Raw genomic sequence first — 25710 nt, 5'->3', positions numbered from 1 at the left:
GGCAGTCACTCTCACCTCACCTCTGGCATTAAGCTCTTTTGTCCATGTTTGAACTAAGACTATAATGAATCAGGAGCTGGGTGGCCTGGCAGAACCCAAACTGAACATCAGTTTATTATGAATTCTGTCTTGTTTCTTATTTAGGTACCCTTGCACATGCCTTCAGGTCTATTTCAGCTCGGTGATCACAATTATTCCAAATGTAGAACCAAAGGGTCATTGAATGATTGCAGCACAGGATAGGCCATTTGGCCCATTGTATCCATGCTGACTCTCTGCAAGAGCAACTCAGCTTGTCCTACTCCCCAGCTTTTTCCCTATAGTCCAGCTAATTTTCAATCTTCAGGTAGTTACCCAATTCTCTTGATATCCGTGATTGAATCTGACTCCACCACCCTCTCAGTTGGTGCATTTCAGATCTTAACCACTTTTTTTTACAGTAGAGAACGTAGCTATTCAGCTCATCTTGTTTACACCAGATTTCCAAATGAGCAATTTACTGAGTACAATTCTCCCACCTTCTCCCCGTAACCCTGCACATTCTTCCTTTTCAAATAACAGTTTTATTCCCTTCTGAATACTTCAATTGAACCTGTCTCCATCACACACTCAGGCAATGCATTCCGGATCACAAACACTTGTTGAGTAAAAAAATATGTTTTTACTTGTGCCACCTTTAGTTCTTGTGATCCTATACTTCTTTGAGTGTTAACTTAATCTCTGCACATTTATACAGTTCCTTCAGCTACATAATCACAACATTCCATTATATCTTTAATTGCTCTGTCATATTTTATGAACATTGAAAATGGTCCTATTTCTTCCAGTGGCAAGTCTACCTGTGCTAATTTCATCATATTCATTAGATACTTACAATGCAATTAATTTCAATGCCAGTATTAAATTAAGTCTCCCTTTGTTTTAACATCCCTAGTTGGTCTGCAATTTCCCCGTCATGCCCTCTCCAAACCCCTACTCTCGTTATTCCCATTACCTATTGATCACTCAACTTCCCTTCCTGATTCCCATGTTAGCCACCATTGTTAAAAATTCTCTGGTGTCGTCCCTCTCTCCTTCAAATCTGCCCTCTTCATCGTTCTCCTCAATAAACCAACCTTTGAACCCTTTGACCTTTCAAACTACTGCCCTATCTCTAACCTCTCTTTTTTCTGAGGATTCGGGGTAGCACATTTAGGACAGAGATGAGGAGACATTTCTTCACCCAAAGAGTGGTGAGTTGTGGAATTCATTACCACAGAAAGTAGTTGATGCCAAAACATTGAATGTATTCAAGAGGCGGCTGGATATAGCACTTGGGGGAATGGGATCAAAGCTTATGGGGAGAAAGCAGGATGAGGCTATTGAGTTGGACGGTCAGCCATGATCAGAATGAATGGCGGAGCAGGCTCGAAGGGCCAAATGGCCTCCTGCTCCTATCTTCTATGTTGCTAAGTTTCTTCAAAGTTCTTGAACATGTTGCCTCCCAAATCTATGTCCATGTTTCCCAGAACTCAATGTTTGAATCTCTCCAATCATGTTTCCACTCTTTTCGCATTGCCAAAACTGCTGTAATCAAAGTCACAAATAGCATCCTATTTGACTGAGAGACACAAACTATCCTTCCTCACTCTTCCTGACCTGTCTGCACCTTTAAGACAGTTGATTACAACATATCCCTCCAAGACCTCTCTCTAATCGTCCAACTGGGTGGGACTACACTTGCATGGTTCCATTTGCATCTAATCATAGACAGAGAATCAGTGGCTGCTCTTCCAACTCCCACACAGTTATGTCTGATGTCCCCCAAGCATCTATTTTTTGAAAATGAAGTAAATGTGAGAAACAGCTTTTTACACAATGGGTGGTTTGGGCATGGAATACACTGGCTGGAAGTGTGGTGGAGGCAGGCGGGCATTAAATGATTATTTGAATAGAAACAAACAATGTTCAGGGATAGGGGCAAAGGCAGTGAATGGCACAAAGGCATGGTGCTCATTTGGAGGGCAGATTTAGATTGCTCTCCTGGCTGACTGGCCTCCTTCTGCAACGTAATACTTCTGCAATTATGTGAAGTAAATAAAGTCAATTCCAAAAGTTTCCATATGAGTACAGTCCATGTTTTCAGTTATAAGTGTAACATCACCTTTACTGGGCATGATAAATCTGTTTGCTATTATTTGACCAATTTCTTCTCCAGTCCAATATTCCATCCTGTATTTTCATATTTAATACAAAGAACAAAGAAAAGTACAGCACAGGAACAGGCCCTTTGGCCCTCCAAGCCTGTGCCAATCATGATGCCCTAACTAAACTAAAAAACAACCTTCTGCCCTTACTTGGTCCATATCCCTCTATTCCCTCCCCATTCATGTACCCATCCAAATGCCTCTTAAATGTTGCTAATGTGCCTGCTTCCACCACCTCCTCTGGCAACGTGTTCCAGGCATTCACCACTCTGTGTGGAAAAACATCCCCCACACATTTCCCTTAAACTTTCCCCCTCGCACCTTGAACCTGTGTCCCCTTGTAATTGACACTTCCACCCTAGGAAACAGCCTCTGACTATCCACCCAGTCTCTGCCTCTCATAATTTTGTAGACCTCTATCAGGTCTCCCCTAGGCCTCTGTCTTTCCAGTGAAAGCAATTCTAGTTTATTCAACCTCTCCTCATGGTCAACACCCTCGAGACCAGGCAATATCCTGATGAACCTTTTTCGCACTTTGTATGGATGATGGCCAAAGCTTTCTAAATTCTTCCTGCTTTTGTGTCCTGAAGCTTTTGACTCTGCTGCAGTCACATTACTGGTACTTTGCCTCAGTTGACACAATTCATGTGCGATTTTTGACAACGAGTGTCATTAGTTACTGAACCAAGGTGTGAGGTGGAGTTGCGGTATTAGACTGGGGTAGGGCACAGTAAGTAGTCTCACAACACCAGGTTAAAGTCCAACAGGTTTATTTGGTAGCACGAGCTTTCGGAGCACTGCCCCTTCATCAGGTGAATGCCTGATGAAGGGGCACTCACCTGATGAAGGGGCAGCACTCCGAAAGCTTGTGCTACCAAATAAACCTGTTGGACTTTAATCTGGGTGTTGTAAGACTACTTACTGAAGCAAGGTGTGGCAGATGAAAATAGATCCCAATCTTCTGTCATTATCTAATGTTGAGACACATTCATTTCCAGATTTGATACTGATTTTTCCTTTGATAACACAGTGGCACTGAGGTCAATTATCCTCGTTACAATCAAGAAACTTATCTTGGACTGGAGATTGAATTTGGTCTCTTTTTACCTTGGCTTGACTCGGTTAGTGCAATCCCTGTGTTGGAAGATCGGCCAGAATTTTACCGCCTCACCTGCCATGGGAATCGGGGTGGAACATGAAAGGTCCGTTGACCCTGGGTGGGATTTTACGGTTTTGCGATGAACGAGACCACATATGGTGGAGCCTTTCACAAAATTTGAGATCGTAAGTCCAATGCAGTACTGAGGTGACATTGCATTGCCTGAAGAGGCCATTCTTGTTTGTCTGTTCCAGTGGTTCAGATGGAATTTTAAAAGATGTTACTTCACCAAAGAAAAGCTGGAAGTTTTCTCAATGTCTTGCCAGTATTTAACTCCTAACCAATAATCTAAAAAGTTATCTGCCTGACTGCTGTCAGCACAAAATTTGCTCATACAACAGTCAGCACACTTCAAAAGATAATTCATCATTTCACCTGCTTCCAGAGACTGTAAAGTACTTTGGGATGATGTTATATGATGAAGGTTTTGTATAAATGCAAGTTACTGCTGTCTCAATACAACAAGATAATACATAAATGCAACTATTATTCTAATCCTGGTATTCATATTTTTGTTCAGTCTAGCTCAGCTAGTCACTGAATAAATTATGCCACCAACTTTCAATTTAATATAAAACAAAGTAACAAACACCCTAACCTTTTGCACAAATACTTAGTTCTACCTCCCTTGCATAAGCTGCTCATCCCAACTGCAGGTGAAGTTCTCACCCGAGCCTTTGTCACATCCAGACTCAATTATTCCAATGCATCCACCTTGCCCTCCTCCAATTCCTCATGCACAGTAAACTTGAACTCACTCAAAACACTGCTACCTATATCTCTTCCCACATCAATTACTGCACACCCATTATCTCTGTCCTTAGCTCCCAGTACACCAACGCTTCCGATTTAAAATCCTTGCCCTTGTTTTCAAACCTCCTTCATGGTCTTGCTTTTCCCTATCCCTTCAACCTTCTCTAGCCCTACAACTCCTCAACATAACTCTTGCTCCTCTGACTCTTGTGTTGTGTGCATCCACCCTCCTTTCACTCCACTGATCATGCTTGTGCCTTCAGCAATCTCAACCCATCTCCCCCTCTACCTTTAAATCCACCTCTCTAACCAAGCCCTTTGGTGAACCCCACTGCCACCCTTCCCTCCCTCCATGAGGGATGATACTGTCTTATGCTTTCCTTCCATAATATGACATGCAAAACTGATAATTATGTGAATGTAACTTCTCTTATTTTAAAACCATAACAATCGTGGCACCCAAAAGAAAGAGAGTTCCAATAACTGTGGCAAAGAGTTTAACCGGATAAACAAGTAAACCGTCCTCAAAAGTTACAGGATTAATAGAATGACACAATACTGTGGCAACAAAAACATTATCCACAGTGTTTTATACTATGACAGACTTGTTGGCTATCTTGACTCTCTTTCAAATGGTCGAGATTGAAACAATATGTAATAACTATCCAAGATACTGTGACACCGTTTTGTGTTAAATGCGAAGCAGGATCTCATCAGGTCCAAATGGTTTGTCCATTGGTAACCGTGGGGAACACAATGAAAGACAGAACTTATAGGCCGCGTTCTTATGTCTGAAGGTGGGAATCGGCGCTTTTGTGAACAGCACACATTATTATTACTGCAGAGTTGCGATAAACAAGTTAACACGAGGTTAAATTATCCTGTAAAGTGCGTGCCGATCTTTCTGAGTGACCTTGGATAGACCAGTCTGAAGGGGTAGTACCATTTCAGAACTTGCTGGGGGGGTTTTTGTCAATGACTTGAGAAAATCCCGAGCATTGTTCCAGCGTTGCTTAGCAGAACTCTGCTCTTTCAGAATGAAACCCAGTTTACAAAAAAAAACAGGGCAGAATACGTGGCTCGCCAGAGCTCAGCAAATAAAGTGCCCAATTAAAATGAATGTCTCCATTCCCAGCTTTGATTTGATTTTGTTTTAAAATGTCTCTGCAGTTTCAGTTTCTCTCTCTCTCCCCGAAACGCCACAACAACTTGCAAACAACTTTGGTAGAAGAAGCGTCTCCCCTTGTACCTTTCACAATAAAGGTAAAGCGGTCTGTTCCCCCACAGAGAGATGTGGCGCATTAGAATGTAGATCACATCCTCGGGTCTATTGTTCAGTCCGAAAGAAAGGTTCATTCATTAAAACTGCAGCAGATGGCTCCGCAACGGACAGAAAGCAGCATGAAACGGGGCCGCCAGCTGGCAACCGCTGCACCAGCTTCATTCAACCGCAGCTGCACGTTTACTGCCCCTTTCACTCAGTCCGCATTCCTCACCCGTCACATAGCAGGAATCCCCGAATAAATTGATAAGTGAGAGGCGGGCGGTGGGGGGGTTGGACTCTGTTGCTCTCCCGTCACATACTTTTGCTAACGAGGACCTAGCCCACACCCAGCCTTTTATTGTGCTCACAGTCTTGTGCTCCCACATCAACCAAAAAAAATCAAACAGCCCTTATCTCAAATCAAGGCACCAAAAGTCACGAATTTAATCTCAGTGAATTACGAGGACAATATTTCTTTGTCACTGCGCTATCGGGTGGCACTTCAGCAAGTTGTTAAAACATTATACTATATACTAAATGCATTATCATTGTAAATCTGTGGCAGTTTGATGGTGTTCCCATCAAGGATACATCCTATATCGTTTAAATGTCAACGCCTGCCTTTCATCGGTGCAGCAAAGCAGAGAGAGAAAGGATGATAAACTCTCACTGAAGCTGTTTTGCTGTGTAAATCTTGTGCTGTTGTGGCCATTTAGAAACAGCGTACAGCACGGTGCATGTTTTCACATTAATTGCACAGTATTAGAATTTCAAGCGGCAGTGATCCATAATTTCATCTTTCTCACATAGTATGAGCAGGCTTACCTGGTACAAAGTTTTTTTGTTTCTGCTCCTGGCTGGTTTTGATTTTATGTTTGCAGAAGGCTGGATATTTGCAAACCAGTAATTTGTTTTTTTTAATGAGTTAGTCTCTGTTCTTCAGACCCCCAGGGCTCCCGCCTGCCACACAGCTAAGAACTAAGGATAAACAGCAGCATCAGTGGCAAAAGTAGACAAACCACTCATTCCTGATGCCAATTTTCAAAGCAAGCAATTAAGTATCATGTAAACTGAATTGCTGGGAAGGGAGGTAAGAAACATTTTTCACAGCGGTATTCCTTCATCTTTACCTATGTGAAGAAAAAAATAAGGATTCTACAGCTTTTAAAGTTTCACTAAACAAAATGTAGTTTTTGCCATTAAGCAGTTTCTGCCTTTTTGTGTGCAATAACAACTTGCATCATTCCACCACTTATTTCATGTTCTGTTAACTCCACTTAACATAAGCAACAAGAAATTCAATTTGATGCATTATAATGTAATAACCCCGTTTTTGATTCCAATGGAATTCATCCAACATTGTAATTAATTTGAAGGGGAAGCAACATGCAACTTTATAAATAACTCAGTGCATTCCACTTATCGGCGCAGCCACATTCTACTGCAAGCAAACCTCTACTGTTGCAGATCATCTGTGAAATACCTGTGGAAGGAGAGCTGGAGATGTAAGTGAGGGAGTAGGCATGGTGAAATGAACAGAAATAGTGCGAAACAATAGAGAAATTGTTAAGAAATGTTAATGATGAAGTAGATTTGCAGTCAACTGAATCTTTCACAGATTGATGGGGGCATTCACGTGCAGTTTCTATAACACAACGGAGAGACACTAGACTCACCAACTCTATCACAAAGTCTCTATTGGTGCAGTCAATCTACAGTACACATCTCAAATTTTGAACATCAACCATCTATAACACCATATTGAGGCCAAAACGTTATCTGATTTCAAGAAGAAATTAGATATAGCTCTTGGGGCTAAAAGGATCAAAGGATATGAGGGGGGGAAGGGGTTTCAGGATATTGAATTTGATGATCAGCCATGATCAAAATGAATGCCGGAGCAGGCTCAAAGGGCCAAATAGCTTACTCCTGCTTCTGGTTTCTATGTAAACTTGACAATAATGAATGGGAAATCACACGTAGACTGGAATTTATATCACACATAGAATTGTGGTAGAACCTAACAAACGTTGGAAGAGTCTCTGAGGCATTTCAAACCCCAATGTCTACATGTTTTTGAGTTCATTACTGTCACTGTACCGTGTGCTCCATCTTAACTGGAGTAGAAATACATTGTTTGGATTTTTTTTGAAGCTATCTAAAACACTACTTCAAGGCTTTTCAAATGGAATTGAAATTTTGAATGACAGCTAATCACAACGACACTGACAGAATCACCATGCACTAACTTGCATAGATTATGTAATTAACATTCTACAATCAATGTTCCATTTGAGTAAGCCAGGGATTCTACAGTGCATTTTAAAAATGGCTAGGCACAGCACTTACATTAATTGTACAGTAATCTAACAGAGAGCTGTTCAACAAGACAAATACTAAGAACATGGCATAAAATGTCAATACTTTATCAAAAGTGACAACTGTTGGTTAAACTTTTACAAATAAGAATCACACTCCCCTATAATACATTACTTTTCTCAAAGGCATTACAGTGATTCTGAAAAATCTTGCAGTCAAAGATCATTGCCATTTTCAGAGAAAATTGTGAATACTTTACTACAGAATAATTGCTTTAAGTTAACTGCTGGGAAGAAGCTAATGTCACAAGGGATGCTGTGTACCTTTCCAACCAAGAGAGCTGAAATGCACACTGTGAAGACACTAAAAACAAATCCTGTCTCTTCTCCAACATATAATATGCTCATTATACAGCTTGGACTACTTGCAAATTTATAACAAGCTGGAATATTTTGCACTAAATTGCATCAACCTAAAGCAGGCCTCCAAGTTGAATATACAGATGTTATATCAATTATGTGACACTGCAGGAATGCACTACTAATCACAACATTCAAGTTTCATTTTTACTGACATGCGTTGACAGTATATGCAGCAATAAGAACAAACAAAATCCACTTTAAAAGCTGCCCTGTACTATAAAGGAACACAAGCTTAGGGGAATCAGTGAGTCCATATTCAAATTGTTTACTTTCACAGAATCAAATTACCTCAGTTTTCACACACACTTCCTCACTGACCTAATGCTAAGAAACTAGACTTGATTTAGTAACTCAATAAACACATTTATGCAGTTGCCCTTTTCACATACGTCAGTGATTGTACAAATGTGACTGTTCTCACCATTTTAAAGACTTATATACTATTTGTCTGCTCATAAAATATATGGACTTATTTATTATACCCATAAAAGAGTGCAATCAAATCATTGCATTTGCAATAGAGTGCACATGAAAATAAATCCTGGTTCATTAAAGCATTCATTTTCTAAAGAAAGAAGTAAGCCTAATTATGCTCCTCAGTCTTCGCAAGGAATCTCTGCAAGGAAGCTGAGGCTACAACAAAGAATGTTAAGTATATTCAAGTTTTTATACGTTACTAAACAATACCACAGAATCATAGGATCCCTACAGTGTAGAAGGAACCCATTCAGCCCATCGAGTCTGCATTGACTCGGAGAGAGTATCTGACCCAGACCCACCCCCACCCTCCCACTCCCCCGCCCTATCCCTGTAACCCTGCGCATTTACCATGGCTAATCCACCTAACCTGTACACTACTGGGCACTAAGAGGCAATTTAGCTTGACCAATCCACCTACCCTGTGCATTTTTGTGCTGTGGGGGAAACCAGAGCACCGATAAAAACCCATGCAGGCACAAGGAGAACATGCAAACTACTGGTATCCTAAAAGATTTTTAAAAATCCATTGCTCCATCAACACGGGGAAGAAAATTTCCTTGTTGATATAATCAACCAAACTGTCTATAGACCTACTATTCAATTCAGAACAATGTTTAATTGAGAAGCATGGCCATTACCACTGCTTCCTTTCTTCTTCGCGATTCTCTTCCTGCACCAAGAGATAGACATGATGTGGAGATCCTGGCATTGGACTGGGGTAAACACAGTAAGAAGTCTCACAACACCAGGTTAAAGTCCAACAGGTTTATTTGGTAGCAAAAGCCACTAGCTTTCGTCAGGTGAGTGGGAATTCTGTTCACAAACAGGGCATATAAAGACACAAACTCAATTTACAAAATAATGGTTGGAATGCGAGTCTTTACAGGTAATCAAGTCTTAAAGGTACAGACAATGTGAGTGGAGAGAGCGTTAAGCACAAGTTAAATAGATGTGCATTGTCTCCAGACAGTTCAGTTAGTGAGATTTTGCAAGTCCAGGCAAGTCATGGGGATTACAGATAGTGTGACATGAACCCAAGCCGTCCTCATGTGTGCGGATCTTGGCTATCAGAACACCGCTCGACAATTACCAGGCAAGAGTGTTCTCTTCCTATTGGGGAACACTTCAGCGGTCATGGGCATTCGGCTTCTGATCTTCGGGTAAGCGTTCTCCAAGGCAGCCTTCACGACACACAACGCAGAGTCGCTGAGCAGAGACTGATAGCCAAGTTCCGCACACATGAGGACGGCCTCAACCGGGATTTTGGGTTCATGTCACACTATCTGTAATCCCCATGACTTGCCTGGGCTTGCAAAATCTCACTAACTGTCCTGTCTGGAAACAATACACATCTCTTTAACCTGTGCTTAACGCTCTCTCCACTCACATTGTCTGTACCTTTAAGACCTGATTACCTGTAAAGACTCGCATTCCAACCATTATTTTGTAAATTGAGTTTGTGTCTTTATATGCCCTGTTTGTGAAGAGAACTCCCATTCACCTGATGAAGGGGCAGCGCTCCAAAAGCTAGTGGCTTTTGCTACCAAATAAACCTGTTGGGCTTTAACCTGGTGTTGTGAGACTTCTTACCAAGAGATAGAGGCAGACAAAGCACATGCTCACATCAGCTTCTACAGCTAGTTTTTCCTGGAACAGGCTGTTAGCCTGTCACCAGAGACTATAGCTTGAGGAATTCCACCTCACATCAAGCATGACTGACTAGGAGATTCCTCTGCTCCTACCACTTGCCAAAGGTATAATGGAAGGATTCACAGGTCACAAAATCAACCTGTTTATTCACATTATAAACAGCTATTTATCTTTGGGCTGGGACTTAAACCCAGAACTTCTGGCTTAGAGGCAGGAACACTACCCATCATGTCACAAGATCTCCATGCTGCTGCCTTTAAAGATTGATAGATCGATCATTTACTCATCTTGATACCATCAGTAACTGCATCCCAAAGACTTGAGAGTCTCAAGTCTAAATACTAGTTATGATGGACATTTGCACAAAATGTTCTTCTGGAATGCAAGTTTGCCAGTCTCCACATGGTTGCCTGAGGAGCAGTGTTGGGGAGGTCCTCCCACACTGCTCAAGTCTGCCTCATAGAGGTTTGACCAAGGATCAGCATTATATCATCTGTGCAATCATGTTTACAGATAGAATCCTTTTGACCACAGATTAGGTGTGAACACAAGAACTATCCTAGAGACAAGGGAAAAGAGAACCTAGCAAATAAATTACAAGTTGGAATTTTTAATGGAAGGTTAAAAAAAAAGTAACCATCCATTTCCACACAATAACTCTCCACCTTATTCTTGATTGTTGAATGCAAACTTTAAAGATCACTGTGCCACATAATGGCAGCAGCATTGTGCAAAAGTTAAGTGCCTCACAAATTATTTATTGCACCTCAGCATGTAAAATATTCTAGCCAACAAGTTAAAGCTCCACTTAAAATGTGATTTATAAGCTATTAGAAGCCCTGGTCTCCAGGAATCTGGAGTATCACTGCCCACAACAATCCATTCCAAAGACAACATTGTTCATTTTAACTGGTCCAATTTCCCAAAATTATTAAGGTGGATGAATGGCCTGTATTTTTTGTTTCAGTAAGTGAATAAGCAAACTGCAGGGTTTTTTTCAGGTTAGACTCACTGTTTTGGGAAATGCATTTAAATTTGAACTCCAGCTAATGCAGGTCCAAATCCGGTTTTTATGATGACTGGATATTTGGAAAGGAGTGAGAGAGGGTAATCCTTATGAAACTTATTGATGAGGGAGCTTGGAAAGCTATGCAATGTCAGCTAATTCTTTAATGTGCATGTTTGGGTAGAATTTATTTATTCCATTTTCAGTGCTTGGCCATGCTACCTACAGTCAAATGTGAGTATCCGTTGAAATAATAAATCAGTCAGTTGTGAGTCTTTAATAGAAAAATAGAATAAAAATGTAGCAAAACTGTTTTAAAAAAAGACCATTGAGAATATAATCGTAAAATGGTGCTTTTGGAATGATTCTGAACATTCCCAACGCGCTGTAAATGTTATCATAAAATGTAACAGCACTCGGGCTTATGAAATACACCGAACAATGGAGGTCTATCTTACATTGCACGATTCACACATAGTCCTTTTGATATGAGTGACATTTTATTCTTAAGTGAATTAGATAAGTGCATTTAAAAGAATCACACTGATGTATGGTGTAAGGGAAATCTAGGTTGGACAGTAGGTGCATGATACCGCTTTTGCATTGAGATATTGTTGCATTGGGGTAGGCTGGAGAATTAGGAATATCAGCTACTTTTTCGTTTCTCCAGCAGGTTTTGAATAACCTATCTTTTTTGCTTCGTGAGCTTTGGATTCTTGAAGAGCATCGAGAAATAAACTGATGGATTCGAGATGGAATCTGATGAGATTATTATTTTTCTCCCTGTTCAGGCAGGGAGTCAGTCCCTCATAGCCGCTTTACAATCCCTCCCTCCTGGTGCACCCTTACACGGTGCAGGAGATCTCAGCGATGAAAGGGGGAAAAAAATCTAGCGCACAAAGAGCATCAATAATCACTGCCAGCTCTGTGTTTCGCTCCCTCGGAAGATCTGAGGGGCTGGGAATGGGGCTGCTCATTAAAAAAAAGAGGATGCTTGGCCATTCTAACCTCAAGTAAATCCACTGTACAAAAGTCCCAACTCATTTGTCATTCAACTCACGGAAGATTGAAATGCGACTCGGTGCAATGTATTTGCAACCAGAAATGAGTCGATAAACCTCAGTCAGCCGGAGCCCCGTGTGTCAGTAAATGAGGTCTAGTCACCCTGGTATAAAGTGGGCTGGAGTTGTCGAGGATATGAATTTGCTGAGACGCTGTTAACTAGCCGGTCAATTAGAATAGACAGCATGGTCAGCAAGGAATTTGAGTAAATATAAGGGGGACATCACGGTCACTCCTTTGCACTGTTGTAAAATAATTCTGACGGTGCAGGCAGATTTTTTTAAAAAAAGACCATTCCTACAAGATGAGTGGGAGACAACTTTTTCCCTTGTAGTGCCGCTGGGAACCCGATCCAGCAGCTGCTGAGTGCGAGTCTGACCACCTACATTGTTCACTGCGGTCTCTTTGAGACAGATTTCAGGGTGTGGGAGGTCCGCTCCGGCTGGACGGGGAGCTTTCCAGGGGGGAAGAGGGGGTGGTGCCGCTCTCTTACCTTGTGAATACTTTCCTTATCCTCTGCAGCAGGGTAGGCGATGCGGTGATGGCTTCGGCTGGGATGTTCTCGATGGTAGCAACATGATTGCGCTGCTCGGGGATCATTGCTGGATTAAAATGCAGGGGACATCCTGCACCGTGGGCACCGATGATGGGGGGCCGATTGCACCGAGTCCGCCCGCGTCCTCCTCCCTGCCGAGCTGCTGCCTCTTCGATTCGGGCAGCGGACTGAGACAGGGACGAGGGGCTGAGGGGTTGCTGGCAGAGTGTCTGAGTCTGAGCAGCGAACACCTGCTCTGCCCGAGCTGAGCTTCCCATTCTCCCCGGTAGGGGGAGAAGGCTGCTCTCCATCCGCCTCGTCCGCTGACACCTGGGACTTGTAGTCACTTTCTGCTGAGCTGTCAGTTTCCACCACGCCCCCCTCCCTCCGCCAGAACACACCCTTCCCCCTCCAGCAGAATGGAAACCCCAGCTCCCAGGCTCTTCCCTTTCATTATCTCCCACGCATTATCTCCCTTTGCATTTTGCCAACTGTGCAATGCAAGATCTAATAACTCCCAGCCTTTGTTAAACTGTCTTGTTGGACAAATGGTTCATTGCTCCTAGAGACGACATGAAGCTTTGACAAAGGGTCATCGGGACTCGAAGCGTCAGCTCTTTTCTTTCCTTACAGATGCTGCCAGACCTGCTGAGATTTTCCAGCATTTTCTCTTTTGGATGCAGAAGCTTCTACCGCCTCCAGCTGTTTTCTGGAGATGTACCTTCATTTTTCTAGCGTGTGTGTGTGTAAAAATGAGAATGATTACTTCCACTTTCACTGATTTTCTCCAAGAAATCACCTTTGAAAATTCTTTACATTTTTAAAAATTGACATACCTGATCATTTGATCCGAGAGCTGTAATTTTTGCGAATATCGTGAGGTTTGGCTCAGACATAACCTGATGTCTAGCTACACTGCCATAGGTCCAGTTTAGGAAGTCATATTGGACTCAAAACGTTACCTCTGTTCCTATCTCCACAAATGCTGCCTGACCTGCTGAGTTTTTCCGGCGTATTATTTTTATTCCAGTTTTGGAGCGGATAATTTATTGAATAAGGCATGCAGCTTTAAAAATGTAAACTCAAGTGAAAGTATGACTTTTAAAGTACTACACCCTGCCTTTGTTACACGATGCCGTTAGATGTTAAAGTTAATTAATTAATCTCGTTAGTAAGACAACCTCTACATATCTGTTTCTTTAACTTAGTTTCAAATCTTTTATTACACTCCTGTGGAGCTCTTTGGGTTATTCCTGCACCATTGAACCTGTTAAATGTGCTACATAAGTTGCCGTCGTTATCTAAATACTATTAATAGTGTTGCTTCTTGCATTACTTGTCACCTTTAATTCTTTTCATACTTGGCTATTATACCATAGAACATTAAAGGTTGCAGATTTTTTTTGCATTTTGTCACCACGGCTGTGTGCACTCACATGTTTACATTTGGAGCTGTGGCGTGCCTAACCCAACTGTGGAGTAGGAAATTGCTTCAGTGTTTTGCTGCAGGATGGCGCAATCTGTCTTTGTATGGACACCACACCCCTCCAGCCTTGCTGAATGACTACACCAACCCCCCCCCCCCCCCCGCCCCCCACTTCTTCACAATCTTCCTCGCTTAGGCTGACTCTGGAGGGGTACTGTCCCCATTAAAGCCATGGGCACTGAGCTATGGGTCACCGGACTGAATCCCCCAGCGACCGTCAGCATTTCTCATATATTTTTGGCAAAAACGATAAGAACACTAAATGTTTGGAATCCAGGAAAGAACCTATCCCATGTATAGAGAGATGGTCACCGCAGGCCGAGGTTCCCGAGCCAGGAAGGGAATGGATGACTACCAGGTAGCGCAAGAAGGTGAGGCAGGCAGTGCAGGAATCTCCTGTGGCCATTCCTCTGAAAAACAGATATACCGTTTTGGATACTGTAGAGAGGAATGACCTTTCAAGGGAAAGCAGCAACAGCTAAATTTGTTGCACCACAGTTGGTTCTGCTACAGAGGGGAGGGGTAATAAGTGTGGGAATGTAATAGCTATAGGAGATTCTATTGTAAGGGGAATAGATAGGTGTTTCTGTGGCCACAACCGAGACTCCAGGATGGTATGTTGCCTCCCTAGTGCTAGGGTCAAGGATGTCTCAGAGGGATTACAGGACATTCTGGAGGGAGAAGGTGAACAGCCAGTGGTAGTGATACACATAAGTACTAATGACAAAAGTAAAAAAAAGGGATGAGGTCCTAAAAGCAGAATATAGGGAGTTAGGAAGTAGATTGAGAAGTCGGACCTCAAAGGGAGTGATCTCAGGAATACTACCAGTGCCACGTGCTAGTCAGAGTAGAAATAGCAGGATATATTGGATGAATGCATGACAGAAGAAATGGTGCAAGGGGGAGGGTTTCAGATTCTTGGCAAATTGAGAGTGGTTCGAGAGGTGGGACCAATACAAGCTGGATAGGTTACACCTAGATAGGACCAGGACTCTTGTCCTAGGGGGAGTATTCGCTAGAGTAGTTGGGGACAGTTTAAATTAAAATGGCAGGAGATGGGAAGCTATGCAAGGAGTCAGAGGTGGGGAAGTCAAGGACAAAAACCAAAGACAGAAAGGGGAATAAAGTAAAGTTTATTTATTAGTCACAAGTAGGCAATGAAGTTACTGTGAAAATCCCCTAGTCGCCACACTCCAGTGCCTGTTCAGGTACACTGAGGGAGAATTTAAATGGCCAATGCACCTAACCAGCCGTCTTTCGGACTGTGGGAGGAAACCGGAGCACCCGGAGGAAACCCATGCAGACACAGGGAGAACGTGCAGACGCCGCACAGACAGTGACCCAAGCCGGGAATCAAACCCAGGTCCCTGGCGCTGTGAAGCAGCAGTGCTAACCATGTGCCACCAAGCCGCCTAGAAAAGTGATGGGCAGAGAAACCAAGGGCCAGATTCAAACAGGACCACAGTGAAAAATAGTGGAAACGGGACACGTAATGTTAACGAGACGAGCCTAAAAGCATTGTGCCTTAACATGCGAGAATTTGCAGTAAAGTGGATGAATTAATCACGTAAATAGATGTAAACGGGTATGATATAGTCAGGATTACGGAGACCTGGCTGCAGGATGACCAGGGATGGGAACTAAACATCCAGGGGTATTCAGTACAAAGAACAAAGAAAAGTACAGCACAGGAGCAGGCTCTTCGGCCCTCCAAGCCTGTGTCAATCATGATGCCCTAGCCAAAAAAAAACATTCTGCCTTACTCAAAGTATTTAGGAAGGACAGACAAAAATGTAAAGGCGGTCGAGTTGCACTGCTGGTTAAAGAGGAAATTGACACCATACCGAGGAAGGATATCAGCTCTGACAATGTGGAATCTATATGTAGAGGTAAGGAATACCGAGGGGAAAAAAATGTTAGTAGGGGTTGTATATAGACACCCAAACTGCATTGGTGATGTTGGGAATGACATTAAATAGCAAATTAGAGATGCATGCAATTAAAGGAACATCTGTAATTATGGGTGATTGTAATCTGCACATAGATTGGGCAAATCAAATTAGTCACAATACCATAGAGGAGGAAATCCTGGATGTATATGGGATGGTTTGCTGAACCAATACATTGAGGAACCAGCTAGAGAATAGGCCATTCTAGACTGGATATTGTGTAATGATAAAGAAATAATTAGCAATCTAGTTGTACGAAATCCCTTGGGAATGAACGACATGACATATAACATGATAGAATTTTTCATCAAGGTGGAGAGTGATATAGTTGGTTCTGAGACTAGGGTCCTGAATCTTAATAAAGGAACATACAATGATATGAGGCATGATAGATTGGGAAACATTACTTCAAGGGATATCCTCAAGGTAGTATCATAGGCCCAACCATCTTCAGCTGCTTCATCAATGACCTTCCCTCCATCATAAGGTCAGAAGTTGAGGTGTTCGCCAATGATTGCACAATGTTCAGCAATATTCATGACTCCTCAGATACTGAAGCAGTCCATGTTCAAGTGCAACAAGATCTGCACAATATCCAGGCTTGGACTGATTAGTAGCAAGTAACATTCGTGCCACACAAATGCCAGGCAATGACCATTACCAATAAGTGACAGTCTAACTGCCGCCCCTTGACATTCAATGGTGTTACCATCACTGGATCCCCCACTGTCAACATCCTTGGGGTTACCATTGACCAGAAACTCAACTGGATTTGCCACATGAATACAGTGGCTACAAGAGCAGGTCAGAGGCTAGGAATACTGTGGCGAGTAACTCACCCCCTGACTCACCAAAGCTTGTCTACCATCTACAAGGCACAAGTCAGGAGTGTGATGGAACATTCCCCGCTGGCCTGGATAAGTGCAGCTCCAACAACACTCAAGATGCCTGACACCATCCAGGACAAAGCAGCCCGCTTGATTGGTGCCACATCCACAAACTCCCATTCCCTCCACCACTGACACTCAGTAGCTGCAGTGTGTACTATCAGAAATTCATCAAAGATCTTTAGACAGCACCTTCCAAACCCATGACGACTTCCATCTAGAAGGACAAGGGCAGCAGATACATGGGAACACCACCACTTGCAAGTTCCCCTCCAAGCCACTCACCATCCTGACTTGGAAATATATCGCTGTTCCTTCGCAGTCACTGGGTCAAAATCCTGGAATTCCCTCCTGAACGGCATTGTGGGTCAACCCACAGCATGTGGGCTGCATTGATTCAAGAAGGCAGCTCACCACCACCTTCTCAAGGGCAACTAAGGATGGGCAATAAATGCTGGCCAGCCAGCGACACCTATGTCCACAAATGAACAAAAAAAGTGTCGGAAGAAATGGGTCTTTTTCCAAATGGCAGGCAATGACAAGTGAGGTACCACAGGAATCAATGCTGGGACCCCAGCAATTCACTATATATATAAATGATTTAAATGAGGGAACTATATGTAATATCTACAAATTTGCAGATGACACAAAGCTTGGTGGGAGGGTGAGCTGTGAGGAGGATGCAGAGATCCTTCAGTGTTGAGTGAGTTGAGTGAGTGGGCAAATGAATGGCAGATGCAGTACAATTTGGATACAATTCGGGAGCTGTTCGGAGGAGGAGGAGCAGTCTCTGGGTGAGTATAAAAACTCACTTTAACCCAGGGATCGAGGCCTAGTTTCGGGAGCTGTTCGGAGGAGGAGGAGCAGTCTCTGGGTGAGTATAAAAACCTAACGGTAACTTCCTGTTTTCCACTTTTTCTTTCTTCAAAAGTGACGTCAGAGGGAAGCTGTGATCTGATTGGTTGATAGCAAATCTGCCCCAAATTTAAATAAAACACAGCTAAACTCGTAAACTTAAATTAAACTAATTAATTAATTAGAGATGGCTGGTCAGGTGATGTGCTTGAGCTGCTTGATGTGGGAGCTGGCAGATCCCATTGCGAGCTACAGCGACCACATCTGCAGTAAGTGTTGGCTGCTTGAAAAACTCCGGCTCAGAGTTGATGAGCTGGAGTCTGAGCTTCAAACACTGAGGCACATCCGGGAGGGGGAGACTTACCTGGACACTGTGTTTCAGGAGGCAGTCACACCTGTCAGAGTAAATAGTTTAAATCCTGCCAGTGGCCAGGGACAGCAGGGTGTGACTGCAAGTCAGGCAGGTAAAGGGAACCAGCAGTCAGGAACTCAGGAGCCTCAGCCCTTGACCCTGTCCAACAGGTACGAGGCACTTGCTCCCTGTGTGGATGGCAAACAGGGCTGCAGGAAGGATGAGTCAGCTGACCAAGGCACCATGGTTCAGCAGGCCATTCAAGGGGAGGAAGTAAATAGGCAAGTTGTAGTTGTAGGGGATTCTATTATCAGGGGGATAGATAGTATCCTTTGTGAGCAGGATAGAGTGTCCCGCATGGTATGTTGCCTGCCCGGTGCTAGGGTGCGGGACATCTCTGACCGGCTTGAAAGGATACTGGAGAGGGAGGGGGAGGATCCAGTTGTTGTGGTCCATGTTGGTACCAACAACATAGGCAAGTCTAGGAAAGAGGACCTGTTTAGAGATTATAAAGAGCTAGGATTCAAATTAAAAAACAGGTCCTCAAGGGTCATAATCTCCGGATTACTGCCCGAGCCACGTGCAAATTGGCATTGGGAGGCAAGAATAAGGGAAGTTAACACGTGGCTGAAAGAGTGGTGTGGGAAAGAGGGGTTCTTTTTCATGGGACACTGGCATCAGTTTTGGGGCAGGGCGGACCTATACCGTTGGGATGGTCTCCACCTGGACCGAGCTGGGATCAGTGTTCTGGTGAAGAGAGTAAATGGGGTGGTCAATAGGACTTTAAACTAGAGATTGGGGGGGAAGGGAAAGTCAGGGAACAAAGAGGTGAAGGAATCAGTGGGAAGCGTAGCTGCTTAGGATTACAAAAAATCACGAAAAGACAGCACTCAGGAGAGGTTACGATAGTCCCCATCTCACAAAATATGACAGAGTGTCTGGAAAGGCTCAGTAAACCAAGGTCCACCACACTACGAAAACAAAAAGGGACGGTCAATAGGGAATTAAAGGTGCTATATTTAAATGCCCGCAGTGTCCAGAACAAGGTAGATGAGCTTGTGGCCCAGATTGTGACTGGCAGGTATGATGTGGTAGGCATCACAGAGACGTGGTTGCAGGGGGTTCAGGACTGGCAGTTAAACATCCAGGGATTCACAACCTATCGAAAAGACAGAGAGGTGGGTAGAGGGGGCGGGGTTGCCTTGTTAATTAGAAATGAAATTAAATCAATAGCACTAAACGACATAGGGTCAGACGATGTGGAGTCTGTGTGGGTAGAGTTGAGGAACCACAAAGGCAAAAAAACCATAATGGGAGTTATGTACAGGCCTCCTGACAGTGGTCAGGACCAGGGGCACAAAATGCACCACGAAATAGAAAGGGCATGTCAGAAAGGCAAGGTCACAGTGATCATGGGGGATTTCAATATGCAGGTGGACTGGGTAAATAATGTTGCCAGTGGACCCAAAGAAAGGGAATTCATTGAATGTTTACAGGATGGCTTTTTGGAACAGCTTGTGATGGAGCCCACGAGGGAACAGGCTATTCTGGACTTAGTGTTATGTAATGAGCCAGACGTGATAAAAGATCTTAAAGTAAGGGAACACTTAGGAAGCAGTGATCATAATATGGTAGAATTCAGTCTGCAATTTGAAAGAAGGAAGGCAGAATCAGATGTGAAGGTTCTACAGTTAAATAAAGGTAATTACAGGCGCATGAGGGAGGAACTGACAAAAATCGACTGGAAGCAGAGCCTAGTGGGAAAGACAGTAGAACAGCAATGGCAGGAGTTTCTGGGAGTAATTGAGGACACAGTGCAGAGGTTCATCCCAAACAAAAGAAAGGTTATCAGAGGGGGGATTAGGCAGCCATGGCTGACAAAGGAAGTCAGGGAATGCATCAAGGCAAAAGAGAGAGCCTATAATGTGGCAAAGAGTAGTGGGAAGTCAGAAGATTGGGAAGGCTATAAAAACAAACAGAGGATAACAAAGAGAGAAATAAGGAATTGATGGGGTGGAGGATGCAGGGGTAAGGGGAATTACAAAATTAATGGTAGAGGAGAGGGTGCAAGTGAATGAAGGCGGTAATTTAGATAAGGGAGTAGAGGGAGAGGGTGTTCGCGACTCATCAAAGCGGGTCCAGATAAAAGCTGGAATAAGGACACTTTGCCTGAATGCACGAAGCATTCGGAACAAGGTAAATGAGTTGATGGTGCAAATCAGCACGAGTGGGTACGATCTAGTGGCCATTACAGAAACGTGGCTGAAAGGTGACCAGGACTGGGAGATGAATATCCAGGGGTATCAGGCGTTTAGGAAGAATAGACAGGAAGGAAAAGGTGGTGGGGTCGCGCTATTAATAAGAGATAATATCAGGGTAGTACTGAGGGATGACATAGGCTCTGAGGAACAAAACGTGGAATCATTATGGGTAGAGATGAGGAATAGTAGAGGGAGAAAGACACTAGTAGGTGTGGTATATAGGCCCCCAAATAATAATGTTGTGGTAGGGAGGGCTATAAACAAGCAGATAAGGGATGCGTGTAAAAACGGAACGGCAATAATCATGGGGGACTTCAACATGCACATTGACTGGCAGACTCAAGTCGGTAAGGGTGGAATGGAGGAAGAGTTCTTAGAATGCTGTCGGGATAGTTTCCTTGAACAGCATGTTACGGAACCGACGAGGGAACGAGCTATTTTGGATCTGGTATTGTGTAACGAGGTAGGTAGAATTAAGGATCTTATTGTGAAGGACCCTCTTGGGTCTAGTGACCACAATATGGTCGAATTTCTGATTCAGATGGAAGAGGAGAAAGTTTGGTCCCAAACCAGTGTCCTCTGTTTGAACAGAGGGAAATATGATAGGATGAGGGATGAATTGGCTAAGGTAGACTGGGAGAGCAGGCTGGCAGGTAGGATAGCTGAGGAACAGTGGAGGATTTTTAAGGAGATCCTTTTCAGTTCTCAGCAAAAATATATTCCAGCAAAAAACAAGGATTGTAAGAAAAGGGAGAACCAGCCGTGGATAACGAAGGAAATAAAGGAGAGTATTAAAATAAAAACAGCTGCGTACAGAGTGGCCAAAAATAGTGGAGAAACAAGTGATTGGGAAAAATTTAAGAAACAACAAAGAGAGACTAAGAAAGCAATAAAGAAAGGAAGGATAGACTATGAAGCTCGGCTAGCAATTAATATAAAAAATGATAGTAAAAGTTTTTATAAATATATAAAAAGGAATAGAGTGGCTAGAGTGAATGTTGGACCCTTGGAGGACGAGAGGGGGGAGTTAATAGTGGGAAATGAGAATATGGCTGAGTCTTTAAATAAGCTTTTTGTGTCGGTCTTCACGGTGGAGGACACAAATAGTTTGCCAAATATTAACGATAGAGGGTTGGCAGCAGGAGAAATACTTAATACAATTAATGTTACCAGAGAGGCAGTGCTGGGTAGACTAATGGGACTGAAGGTGGATAAGTCCCCGGGTCCGGATGGAATGCATCCCAGGGTATTGAAAGAAATGTCAGAGGTAATAGTGGATGCGTTAGTGATTATTTATCAAAACTCGTTGCATTCTGGGGTAGTGCCGGTTGATTGGAAAACGGCTAATGTTACGCCGCTGTTTAAAAAAGGAAGGAGACAAAAGGCGGGTAACTATAGGCCGGTCAGCTTAACGTCTGTAGTAGGGAAAATGCTGGAATCCATTATTAAAGAGGAGATAGCAGGGCATCTGGATAGAAATGGTTCGATCAAACAGACGCAGCATGGATTCATGAGGGGAAAGTCGTGCTTGACGAACATGTTGGATTTTTATGAAGATGTGACTAGGGCGGTTGATGGAGGAGAACCGGTGGATGCGGTGTTTTTGGATTTCCAAAAGGCGTTTGATAAGGTGCCCCATAAAAGGCTACTGAAGAAGATTAGGGCACACGGAGTTGGGGGTAGTGTGTTAAAGTGGATTGGGGACTGGCTATCTGACAGGAAGCAAAGAGTCGGAATAAATGGGTGTTTTTCCGGTTGGAGGAAGGTAACTAGTGGCGTGCCGCAGGGATCGGTACTCGGGCCGCAACTATTTACCATTTATATAGATGATCTGGAGGAGGGGACGGAGTGTAGGGTAACGAAGTTTGCAGACGACACAAAGATAAGTGGAAAAGTGAATCGTGTGGAGGACGGAGAAGATCTGCAGAGAGATTTGGACAGGCTGAGTGAGTGGGCGAGGATATGGCAAATGGAGTATAACGTTGAGAAATGCGAGGTTATACACTTTGGAGGAAATAATAACAAATGGGATTACTATCTCAATGGAAACAAATTAAAACATGCTACCGTGCAAAGGGACCTGGGGGTCCTTGTGCATGAGACGCAAAAGCCCAGTCTGCAGGTACAACAGGTGATCAAGAAGGCAAATGGGATGTTGGCCTATATTGCGAAGGGGATAGAATATAAAAGCAGGGATGTCTTGATGCACCTGTACAGGGCATTGGTGAGGCCGCAGCTGGAATACTGTGTGCAGTATTGGTCCCCTTATATGAGGAAGGATATATTGGCATTGGAGGGAGTGCAGAGAAGGTTCACCAGGTTGATACCGGAGATGAGGGGTTTGGATTATGAGGAGAGGCTGAGGAGATTGGGTTTGTACTCGTTGGAGTTTAGAAGGATGAGGGGGGATCTTATGGAGACTTATAAGATAATGCGGGGGCTGGATAGGGTGGAGGCGGAGAGATTCTTTCCACTTAGTAAGGAAGTTAAAACTAGAGGACACAGCCTCAAAATAAAGGGGGGTCGGTTTAAGACAGAGTTGAGGAGGAACTTCTTCTCCCAGAGGGTGGTGAATCTCTGGAATTCTCTGCCCACTGAGGTGGTGGAGGCTACCTCGCTGAATATGTTTAAAGCGCGGATGGATGGATTCCTGATCGGTAAGGGAATTAAGAGTTATGGGGATCAGGCGGGTAAGTGGTACTGATCCACGTCAGATCAGCCATGATCTTATTGAATGGCGGGGCAGGCTCGAGGGGCTAGATGGCCTACTCCTGCTCCTATTTCTTATGTTCTTATGTTCTTATGGAAGGAGAGGATCAAATATGAAGGTAGGCTAGCCAGTAACATTAGGAATGATAGTCAAAGTTTCTTTAAATACATTAAAAACAAACGGGAGGCAAAAGTAGACATTGGGCCGCTCCAAAATGACGCTGGTAATCTAGTGATGGGAGACAAGGAAATAGCTGAGGAACTTAATAAGTACGTTGCGTCAGTCTTCACAGTAGAAGACATGAGTAATATCCCAACAATTCAGGAAAGTCAGGGGGCAGAGTTGAATATGGTTGCCATCACAAAGGAGAAAGTGCTAGAGAAACTAAAAGGTCTGAAAATTGATAAATCTCTGGGCGCAGATGGGCTACATCCTAGAGTTCTAAAGGAGACAGCTGAAGAAATAGTGGAGGCGTTAGTTATGATCTTTCAAAAGTCACTGGAGTCAGGGAAAGTCCCAGAGGATTGGAAAATCGCTGTTGTAACCCCACTGTTCAAGAAGGGAACAAAAAAAAAGATGGAAAATTATAGGCCAATTAGCCTAACCTCAGTTGTTGGCAAAATTCTAGAATCCATCGTTAAGGATGAGATTTCTAAATTCTTGGAAGTGCAGAGTCGGATTAGGACAAGTCAGCATGGATTTAGTAAGGGGAGGTCGTGCCTGACAAACCTGTTAGAGTTCTTTGAAGAGATAACAAATAGGTTAGACCAAGGAGAGCCAATGGATGTTATCTATCTTGACTTCCAAAAGGCCTTTGACAAGGTGCCTCACGGGAGACTGCTGAGTAAAATAAGGGCCCATGGTATTCGAGGCAAGGTACTAACATGGATTGACGATTGGCTGTCAGACAGAAGGCAGAGAGTTGGGATAAAAGGTTCTTTCTCAGAATGGCAACCGGTGACAAGTGGTGTCCCGCAGGGTTCAGTGTTGGGGCCACAGCTGTTCTCTTTATATATTAACGATCTAGATGACGGGACTGGGAGCATTCTGGCCAAGTTTGCCGATGATACAAAGATAGGTGGAGGGGCAGGTAGTATCGAGGAGGTGGGGAGGCTGCAGAAAGATTTAGACAGTTTAGGAGAGTGGTCCAAGAAGTGGCTGATGAAATTCAACGTGGGCAAGTGCGAGGTCGTACACTTTGGAAAAAAGAATAGAGGCATGGACTATTTTCTAAACGGTGACAAAATTCATAATGCTAAAGTGCAAAGGGACTTGGGAGTCCTAGTCCAGGATTCTCTAAAGGTAAACTTGCAGGTTGAGTCCGTAATTAAGAAAGCAAATGTAATGTTGTCATTTATCTCAAGAGGCTTGGAATACAAAAGCAGGGATGTACTTCTGAGGCTTTATAAAGCACTGGTTAGGCCCCATTTGGAGTACTGTGAGCAATTTTGGGCCCCACACCTCAGGAAGGACATACTGGCACTGGAGCGGGTCCAGCGGAGATTCACACGGATGATCCCAGGAATGGTAGGCCTGACATACGATGAGCGTCTGAGGATCGTGGGATTATATTCATTGGAGTTTAGGAGGTTGAGGGGAGATCTAATAGAAACTTACAAGATAATGAACGGCTTAGATAGGATGGACATAGGGAAGTTGTTTCCATTAACAGGGGAGACTAGGACGCGGGGGCACAGCCTTAGAATAAAAGGGAGTCACTTTAGAACAGAGATGAGGAGAAATTTCTTCAGCCAGAGAGTGGTAGGTCTGTGGAATTCATTGCCACAGAGGGCTGTGGAGGCCGAGACGTTGAGCGTCTTCAAGACAGAAATTGATAAATTCTTGATTTCTCGAGGAATTAAGGGCTATGGGGAGAGAGCGGGTAAATGGAGTTGAAATCAACCATGATTGAATGGTGGAGTGGACTCGATGGGCCGAATGGCCTTACTTCCGCTCCTATGTCTTATGGTCTTATGGATGTGAGGTTATTCTTGTTATGGCTCCTGCTCTGTCCAAGATCGCAAGAAACTACAAAGGGTCGTGAATGAAGCCCAGTCCATCATGCAAACCAGCCTCCCAACCATTGACACTGTCTACACTTCCCACTGTGTTGGAAAAGCAGCCAGCATAATTAAGGATCCCACGCACCCCAAACATATTCTCTTCCACCTTCTTCCGTCGGGAAAAAGATACAAAAGTCTGAGATCACATACCAATTGACTCAAGATCAGCTTCTTCCCTGCTGCCATCAGACTTTTGAATGGACCTACCTCGCATTAAGTTGATCTTTCTCTCCATCCTAGCTATGACTGTAACACTATATTCTGCATTCTCTCCTTTCCTTCTCTATGTACGATATGCTTTGTCTGTATAG

At 43.6% G+C, this 25710-nt stretch overlaps 1 protein-coding gene across 1 annotated transcript in view; it reads right to left on the bottom strand.

Moving 5' to 3' along the window:
• Positions 1–13162, bottom strand: part of slc35f1 (solute carrier family 35 member F1) — a 343915-nt gene extending 330753 nt beyond the window's left edge. The window contains exon 1 of the mRNA XM_078213703.1: positions 12795–13162. Coding sequence (XP_078069829.1) covers positions 12795–13147 — 353 coding nt within the window. The 5' untranslated portion in view covers positions 13148–13162. The remainder of the gene's footprint in view (positions 1–12794) is intronic.
• Between the last annotated feature and the right edge of the window lie 12548 nt (positions 13163–25710).

This window comes from Mustelus asterias, chromosome 5 (assembly GCF_964213995.1).
Source record: "Mustelus asterias chromosome 5, sMusAst1.hap1.1, whole genome shotgun sequence".
NCBI classification, from domain to species: Eukaryota; Metazoa; Chordata; class Chondrichthyes; order Carcharhiniformes; family Triakidae; genus Mustelus; species Mustelus asterias.
The sequence above is the reverse complement of the archived record's forward strand: the minus strand, read 5'-3'. Positions and strand labels throughout refer to the sequence as shown.